A 9,965-nucleotide genomic window follows, 5' to 3' on the forward strand; every position below is an offset into this window, starting at 1 on the left:
TACAAACTTCTTGTCGTTTTGTAAATGCTACCAAAGTGCTGCAAAACAATTTATGAATATATATAGATAGCTCTAAAGACACTAAATTAAACATTAAGATATTATATGTTTCCTGATATTTTAAACTTAAATATTAGAATTTTGGAAAGAATTATTAATTTAATAAACCAATGTTATGTTAAAAATTACGACGAATCAAGGCATAGACATGATTTTGTAAAAACATGGAGGGTGTTGAACATCATTGTATTTATAATCGCTTCACCATCTTTAAATTTTATTCCTTATTTACCTTTTAACAGTTTTTATTACTGTCTTTGGTATTACGTCATGTGAATACATGTTTCAACTACATCAGTTTGATTGATATCCGTCAGGGGGCAAAGTTAAATCTTTGGCACATGCGAATGGTAAAATAATTTTAAGATAGATTTCCGAAAAGTTAATTGGATATCACGTACTCGTAAGCAAGAAGTAGCGAAACGAGAAAGTAAGTTCTTGCTTGTATGGTGTGTAGATTTTAGGTTTGTAAGTGTTAATAACTTGTAATACTGGTAAAAAATATTCACTGTACTAATTTGCGTATGTTATTAATAATATTAGGAACAACTGAATGATTATGTAAACATCACAATTTATATTTTTAATGTTTTTAAAAATAGTTAAATTTTTAGGTCATAAGCTTTTAGGCTTAAGCCTTAAGTAGGTAAGTTAGTAAATATCTTTTTGCTCAACTACGTGATCATTTATTCTTTAAAATGTTTAAGTTAAATTCAAATACCTGCATATGAGGGTAGTGTAGGGATATTACAAATAGTGAAATACAAGATTATTATCAATATTAATAATAACAGTTCATTTTGTTATTCAGATTTTCATAACTAACTACCATCAGTGGTTTTAATGTTCTGATTGAATCTTAAGCTAGGGCTTTACTCTGACTTATATATTATAGTTAAAGTGAAAATAAATTGTTCATCATTATCTGTGGAAAAGTGAAATGAAAAATGGAGAAAAAGAAGCATTTTAAGTAAATGAACTGCAGAACAGAAGTTAATTTTTACCGGTTTACTGTTTAGGTCATCATAAAACTAAAAGACAAGTCAACCACATAAAAATGTTGATATTGATATGCATCAAGATTCCAAGCTAAACGTGGTTGTGAAAATTATGTTTATTAGTGTTTTAACTTTCATAAATCCAAGCTTGATTTAAATACATTAGTTAGCTCAAGTATTATAAATGTAAATTGTAGAATAGTTCACTTTCATTTGTTTTTATTTGGAGGACAGAAAGTCTAGAGATGATATGATTCAGATTGGGTACCTTTGGACAGTTTTTATTATTATTTGTTTATAAAACTATTTGTGACTTGAATGTGAAGAGTTAATAATTAAGTGTAAGATTTTGAAAACCAAGATCTAGACTTAGAATTGTTAACTTTAAAATAGGTTTTTGTTGATTTAGTACATCCTGATAATTTCAATTAAGTGTATACTGGATAAATATCTAAATAATTAAATATGGTAACTTGTTAGAACTTGTATTTTGTTGTTTTATAGTAAGGAGCAAATTTAATGGTGCTTATAGTTTTTAACAGTTTTTTTGTAGTAAAAAATTTGTAATATTTCATAATGTTTTATATACTGATTTAAGTTGAAGAAAAATAATAAAAGCTGTATTTAAGTAAAAAATAGTGGAATGGAAAATATTTTACAGTTAAATTGTTAGTAATTAGCTTAATATTTACATAATCTAAAACATTAGATCTGTAGATCAATTACACAAAAAATGTAAAATGGTATTTAAGAAATAACTATTACATACAAATTTTATGTTATATTCAACTGGTTTTTAAAATTTAAATGTATGGTGAAAGGAGCTTATGACTTAATAACTTAGTGCATTGATGTGATTTTATAATAGAATTATCTTTTTGTTGAAATGAATAAAAACCCTATAACCCGAGCACTTTCGAAAGGTGGACCTTTCTTCTTCAGGGACAAAGTTTAGTTGTGCATTGTTTTAAAAACAATTGGATGTGACGAATATGATCTAGAAGGTTGATGATTTTTGTTGAACTTCCAATGGATGAACTGATAATTATGCACTGTAAGCATCCAACTTAGAATACTTATAAAAGTATGAAAGTTGCTTACCCATTAATTTTTATTGAACTTTTTTTTTGGAAGCACCATATTCTTTTTCTCATTTATAACTAAATCAATTTTATAATGATTTTAAGAAAATTAAATCATTTTGCAAAACAGTCTTCATCTAGAGCAATTGCAGAGGCCAACATGGCCTTTTTTTTTACTTTTTGATGTCAATATCAACTCTGGATGTTGCACATGTTGAAGAGACGTATTTTAAATTCCTTTGTGTTGCTGGAATATAAGGAAAGAGTTCCATATGGCACCCCCACCCAAAAATTGCAGAATTGCCTGGATGAAAAAGATTCTGAAAAGGGTTTATTTTAAGGGGCGTATTAGAAAAATTGGGGCATGGCTTTTTGGGGTTTACCAAAAAAAAAAAATGTTCCAAACTACTTTGGCACCCCCATTTCCTTTTGACACCCCTATTGTACATCTAATTAATGACGTAAGTGGTATAATAATGTATTAAAATTATCATATCATACTATTAATATGATTTATTAATACATAATACCCAAAAACATACAAGCTACATTTGCACAATGTACATATTTTGCATTTAGCCAACAAAAATAAAATGTAGTCTAAATTCTTAAGAAATCACATTTATATTCGGTAAGAGTTCCATGTGGCACCCCCCACTCAATTTTAAGAAAAATTCATCAAAGTAATATTTAAGCCATATAGTTTTGTGACCAGTTAAGATATGTATTGTTACATCTACAAGTCAGATTATTTATTGAAGAATTTATTGAAATTAATGAGACTGTGAAATTGACTTTAAAAGCAACTTCTGTAGTTCATATTTTGGTAACAAATATAAATACAAAACTTAATGCCAAATATTAAGTTCAGTCACTTGAATTTAATTTTATGTGTAGTAAGTAACTATTGTCATATCACATATGAACTAACATTTATTAGTTCTCTTGTATTTGAATATAATTAGCTGTACTGTTAGAAGTAAAAGGAAAACTAAGGACATTTGGCAGCATTTTCAAGAAGTAATGAGCTGTTGGAGAAAGGGACTGTGTTATAGAGTGCTTACTATAATGGATGTAGCATGTATATACGTATCTATTTATGTATGTGACTGAAATAATATATATACAATGTGATACCATATATTGAATGGTACTACAAACAAAAATCCATAAAAAAACTTCCACACTTTGGGTATTCAAGATTCAGACAATTAGAAAAATAACTATGGTATGTGCAACAACCATTTCTTTATCACAGAAAACAATTTTAAATAAAAGTACTATCCTCATAACAAGAACACAACTTTCACTGATACTGTACGTGAAGGTTTAATTATATTTTTATTGATGTAATTTCTAAATATAGTGCTAAAAAATTGAGTTCTTAAAAATCATTTTTTCAGTAAAGGGTACCACTTTAAATATACAAAAACATTACAGTTTGTATCAGCACAATCCAAACACATTTTCCATGTAGTACTTCCAAGAAAGATCCTTTTTTAGAAAATGTTCACTTTTTTCCAAGTTTTTGTCCATGAGGTATGAATACTACAGTTACTAATTACTAGCACAAACAGCTGCCTGTAGGGTGATGTTTCTGCTATTACCAGAAAAAACACTGCATGTCTTTATCATTTAAATTTTACCTTTTGTTTATCAGTCTGGTGTTGACGTCTGCCTTTACGAATTGATTTTGTACATCATTTTGGTTTCTTGTAATTTAAATATGTTATATCAGTTCATTAACTTCAAAGAGTAGTAACATGTTTAGAACTTTAAATATAGTGTTTTTGTATGTTTTCAGGCACTTCATCATGCGTTTGTTGCTACTTTGTATCATTTTAAGCCTGACTTCCATAGTATTATGTGCTAACCACCACCAGGCAGAAGTTGAAGACAATGAATTTGCTGAATTTGAAGAATTTGATGAAGATGAAGTGGTACAAGAAAAAGAAACTAAAGATCAAACTGAAAGTAAACCCACACCTGTAGATACTGCTGAAGAGGATGAAGATGAAGTCAAAGTTGAGGCAAGTGATGCAACCAGTAAAGGATGAATCTATAATAATGATTGAGAACGTAATGTGAAGGGGTGACTACAACATTTACAAAGCATCAATTGTTTTATTAGGTGGGAGTATAGTCATGATAACCAGAAAAGATAACTACATTTCGCTTATTACATAAAATGAACTTTGTGGTTTCAGTAAGTGATGTTATCTTGTAACTTGTGTCTGCATTCCTATTATTCATGTCTTAGTTATTTGTATATAAGCTTATGTTATTGTAAAAAGAGAACTAATTAAAAATAAATATAACAATTTTTAGAAAAAATAGGGTGAAAAAAATTTTGCTAAAAGAAACCATGAAAGGGATGATTATTGTATATTTTTTTTAGGGATGAATTGTAAGCAGTCTACCTTTTGAATGTGTTTGGATCATGCGTAAATCCACACATTACATACTGCCCTCAAGTTGTCATTGAGGGGGGAGGGGGAATATTGCTGTTGCTTTGTATATTAATTCTCTCAGTTGGTCTCAAAGACATTCTGAAGGGGTGAATTAGAAGCAGTTTTTTTTATTAATTCTCTTATGAAGTAAACAGTCTACCTTTGAAAAATGTTTGGGTCATACATTAAATACTGCTCTCAACTTGTAGTCATTGAGTGGGGGTGGTGGTAGCATATTGCTCTTGCTTTGTATATTAATCCTCTCAGATAGTCTCAGAGACATTCTTAAGGGGTAATATCTTGGATATGAGTGGTCCATTACAAACTATGATTTGTGCTTTTTTTGTGTGGTAGGGAGCATTGTTCTGCTGGTATATGTTAGTTTACTGACCAAAAATTGCACCATGGCTCTTGGATCACATTCATTTTAAATTTTACAGGTATATAAATGTGCAGACTTCCATAGTTTCTTCCCAAGTAAGCAGAAATTTCAGCTTGTATCAGAACAATCCCATCATTGTCTCCCGAATCATGTTAAACCATCACTTTTAAAATAAGTAAAGTGACTTGCTTTTTTTCCAAAATACAACAGATTGTCAGATCCTCAGTAATGACAGCTTTTCATTGAGTAAAATGGTACAGAGCATTCATGGAGACAGTGAACAATTTTGTTTCATAACCCATCTGAAATGTTCACATTCATGGAGATCACACTACACAACTCTCCTAAAGAATATCTGTTTTAATGTGGCCACATTAATATAGTTAACTCACTGTGAATTTATGTAAAGGATGACTTATAATTTTATAGTTTTAACATTCCAGCACAATATGCTGACCTGTATTTTGTAGATTGTATTCTTTTAAGTTTCTTAAACCTTTGAACAGCTTCTTACACAGTAAGATTGTTCATGACCAAGCATTGTCACTGTTTTTTGGTGTGTGTTTTCCCAGTTTTATGTGCTTCCTCTAGCTTATAATGAGCTTTTTCTTATGTTATACAAGTCAAGATATTTTGCATCTTCACAAACTTGGATGCTAATGTTCGGTTTTGTATTTACTGGATTCCCTTGGAGAGAATACTGAGAAGGTGCTGTCACGTGATCAATATGTGTTTGGATATTCTTGGGCAGTGTATATAACTAACTTATCAATGTCTCATGACTACTGTCTTGATGATTTTTCCCTTTACTCATATTTCAGTGGATGTTTATTCTCTGGCTGCAATTACTTAGTCTGAGCTGATGTTTTCATCCTTGAAGTTCATATAATTTGTGAGATTTGAAAATTATTATTTGAATTAGTTTGAATTGTTAAAGATAGTTTCTTTGGGTGCACTGCTTATTGTGTGACTGGAAAAACTGTGATTTGAAAACATAGTTTATAAGTACACAGTTCTAAAATTTGGAAAATATGCACATAGATTTTTCGTGTGAGAGAAGTATTTGAAAGCAAATGAGAAACTGTGATTTAGATGTGATCAAAAAGAAGACTTTTGGTTATCATGATTTTCATTGTAGATGAAAATAACAAGAGGGAATCCGCAATAGCTGCGGCACTTGAAATTTTTTTAGGCAGGATTAGAGTAAATTAATCTATGAGGCATTTTCTTTTCATTTTTATTAGCTATATTTTTTGTGCACCAGCCATACCAAGCATGGGGTGCTCATATACCCAATTCAATTTTATTACTCTATCAGCCTACCCTCAAATTGAAATTCTTTTATGCAGGATTAGAGTAAATTAAGCTATGAGACCTTGGGCATGGTTGAATACATCAATCAAAAACATTTGGCCTCCTGAGTCCAAAACTGTAATTAGATCTTAAATTGGTCAAGAGATGATGGAGCTATGAGCTAAAAGTTTGCCATGACTAAAAAGTGTTATTCATATATAAATTTTGGAATAAAGAGGCCATTAGGAATAATTTGATTACTCATTAATTAGAACAGTGTGAATAATTTGATTACTCGTTAATTAGAAAAGTGTGAATAATTTGATTACTCATTAATTAGAACAGTGTGAATGATTTGATTACTCATTAATTAGAACAGTGTGAATAATTTGATTACTCATTAATTAGAACAGTGTGAATAATTTGATTACTCATTAATTAGAATAGTGTGAATAATTTGATTACTCATTAATTAGAACAGTGTGAATAATTTGATTACTCATTGAAAGAATGTGACAGAAATAGGTAAGAAAGAGTATGTAAGATACTGAGGTCTATAATATCTGACTGTGAAACATGGAAGAATTAAATGTGATTTTACATGGTTGTGTAAAATGTGCCTTGAATGTTAGGTATAATCTTTTGGAACATAGTTGCATTTGTTTATTGTGGCATTTCTTAAATACATTTACACTGAGACAGTTGTTAGTAAATTTTGGGGTTTAGAGCTGTTTTAACTGCATTACATTTTTCAATTAAGAATTGAGCTTTTAACATCCTGATATCTGTTTTTTTTCCATTATGTCTGTGGTTTTGGATATCAAATGAAAAACATATTCCATTTCTATTAGAATTTACTACCAGTCATTTTTCACTCTGGAATATGATTTTAATTTTAGGAAGAAGAAGAGTTTGATCATTTTAGTGATGAGGAAGAATTTGAGGGCTTGGATCAAGAACAATCACATCAAAAAATTAAACCTGAGAAACCTGACTTAAAAATAACTAAGGTAAGAAGAGTGAATTTATGTATCCTTAGTTTTGTGTTTTCTTAGGTTCTGCACAGTTGATTAACTTTAGAAATACTATGTAATCTTTTTTTGCTTTTCAAGGAGTATTTAACATGTTCAATTGTCTTGACCTAATAGTGAATGTATTGCATTTCTTTATGTCACAAAATGAAATTTTCATGTGTTTGGTAAAAATAAGTTTTTGTTACAGTATAACAGAGCTGAAAATTATCATTATCTGAAGAGTTGTACCACATACTGCTTTGTTTTGCTGTTCTATTGAGGTTAGATTATAGATCTGTTAACATTGTCTGGATCATAGATGACCTTTCAGTTGTCAAGAGACTGATAAAGTAGAAAACAATTGTAGATTTAAGAAAATTGTTTTCAGGATGATTTTCAGTAAAAAATTTTAGTAGTCCCAGGTATTTTATAAGTACAAAGATTAAAGTATATTTCTGTAAGCCATAACTTTGTACTGGTGATACGAATCAAGAGCTGTTTTTATTTTTACAGATTAGTGTCAGTTATGATGATGTTTTCTGGCTCAAGATGTAAATGTGCAGTATAGCTTTAGTATTTATAGTTTTATCTTTTAGGTTCCTCTTCATTTGCGAAGTAACTGGGAAAGTTTTTATATGGAGTTTTTAATGATTGCTGGACTTTTGGTGTACTTCATCAATTTTGTGGCTGGTCGCAACAAGAACCAAAAACTAGCAATGGCATGGTTCAACTCTCACAAACATTTATTGGAAAGTAACTTTGCTTTAGTTGGTGAGTTAACACATTATTACACAAATCATTTATTGTAGTTGAGATAGAAAAATAGTAATTTTATTTTATTTTTCTGTCCTGAAAATAAGTAATGGACTTTCTTCTTCTTGTTTGAAAACCTGTTTCCCAAGACAGAGCTCTTTAGTTTGAGTTATAAATTTAAATACATTTTTTTTACCCTGTCTAAATTTTTCTGTTTAATTCAAACAAAATTCTTGGAGAGTATGCAGGGTGAATAAAAAAAAAAACATAAGAAACTAAGAAAGTCTGTTGTGGCTTAAGGAGGAGTCAGTTTAATTTTCCTAAAATACAACATTAAGTACTTCTAAGAACAGCTATATCAGACAGAAAGCTGGTGAATTACACTGTGATTTTATCCTCTATTATTAGGCTTCTTTCAAGACTTGGAATGAGATTATTATATTAAACTGTAAGAATTAGTAGTTGTATGGATTCAAATGCATAATTATTTCAATGGTGAACATGTACAGCAGTAGTAAAGTAGTTAATATTCTTTACTTCAAAAATATTATCAATTTATTTAGTCATTAGATAATTGTTGTTAATTCTTGTAAGTATGAGTTTCCTAATGGTTATAGATTTTTATCAACTTCTGAGTAGTGACTCCTTTATTTTTGTCTGTTTAATGAATATTGGTTTTAAAGAGCATTTGAGCAAAGTTAATTTTTAGGGATGTTTTATACATGAATATGAAAATGTTAAGTTATTTATTTTTACATTTTGCTTTATGATATTAATTTTGGTGATTTTTAATTTTTTTACTGTAGTAGGTGGTTCATTTTTGTCTTTTAAGTGGATGTAGGAGCTACATTTTTTTTAAACAATATCTCGGAGTAAAGTGACCTATAACCAAGAATGTACCTACTTCAGCAAGCAATTTAGTGTCTACACCATTTTTTTCTTGTTTTTGAGTGCCAAAAGTTTACATTAACACTTAAAACATGCTTTTTACACATTCTACCTGGATTATTTTTATTATTTCCTAACAGTTGTCACCATACCGTACAAAACTTCAGTTTTCTTAGTGTTGTGGATAATAACATGGTTTGGATTAGTTTCAGTCAAAGAGACATAAATGTTATTGGACGCTGTCACCATCTGATGGGTAAATTGAAATTTTCATTCAGATGCTCGCAGTGTCTGCTTGGGTTTAAGGAGGTAGGAAAGAAACAAGTTTTTCCCAATGAATATATTGAAAGTTTATAATAAATCACATAAAATATAGTGGCACTCATTTAACCCCTTTGAGACGGGTCATGGGTGAAAGGCCATGTCATCTCATTTTTTGACTCGCATTCAAAATTTTATTGAACTACTATTTCATGAATTTATATCAATAAGTTTGGTATTAAACTGTAGATTATAATTTAATTTTTGTTCTATATATTAGTCAATTTCTTAATTTAAAAGCAAGTATTAAAAAAACACAGTTAAACATCAATTTTGTGTGTGGAAAACAGCACTGGTTCAAATTAGATGTTTGTGGATTCAAAATGCTAACTCTATAGTTTTGAATTAATTAGAAACTCAAATTACCAATATTGACAATCCAGAATATAAATTAAGAGCATCTTATCTTTTCAATTTGCTAAGATATTACTCATGTAATAAATCAAACACAGTGGCACCTTGCCCACTTCTTTCCATTTGTGGAAATGCTCCCTTATATACACTTACTTCTATACATGACATAAATAACCAATTTGGAAGCTCAATGTCCCCCTAGTGGCTTTCTGAGCCATTTTAACAGATTTGGCACCATTTCGTCCTTTTTGAACCAAATTTCATCAAGGTAGGGTGTCTTTAGTCTGCTCGAAATTTCATATATTTTTAGACTAAAATATATCTTAGTTACTAAGAGTTATAAATTATAGTGGAATTCTGTGGTATTAATG

At 29.6% G+C, this 9,965-nt stretch overlaps 1 protein-coding gene across 2 annotated transcripts in view; it reads left to right on the forward strand.

Annotated features, from left to right (window-relative positions):
• Positions 1-362: 362 nt before the first annotated feature.
• The window catches only part of LOC106465958 (coiled-coil domain-containing protein 47-like), a 30,081-nt gene continuing 20,478 nt past the window's right edge, over positions 363-9,965 (forward strand). The window contains exons 1-4 of one of the 2 annotated variants that reach the window (XM_013926204.2): positions 363-490; positions 3,945-4,170; positions 7,165-7,275; positions 7,875-8,049. In XM_013926204.2, coding sequence (XP_013781658.1) covers positions 3,955-4,170; positions 7,165-7,275; positions 7,875-8,049 — 502 coding nt within the window. In that variant the 5' untranslated portion in view covers positions 363-490; positions 3,945-3,954. Of the gene's footprint in view, positions 510-3,944; positions 4,171-7,164; positions 7,276-7,874; positions 8,050-9,965 lie in introns of both variants that reach the window. The other variant, XM_022393926.1, reaches the window with a different exon arrangement.

This window comes from Limulus polyphemus, unplaced genomic scaffold, assembly GCF_000517525.1.
Source record: "Limulus polyphemus unplaced genomic scaffold, Limulus_polyphemus-2.1.2 Scaffold2102, whole genome shotgun sequence".
Taxonomy (NCBI): domain Eukaryota; kingdom Metazoa; phylum Arthropoda; class Merostomata; order Xiphosura; family Limulidae; genus Limulus; species Limulus polyphemus.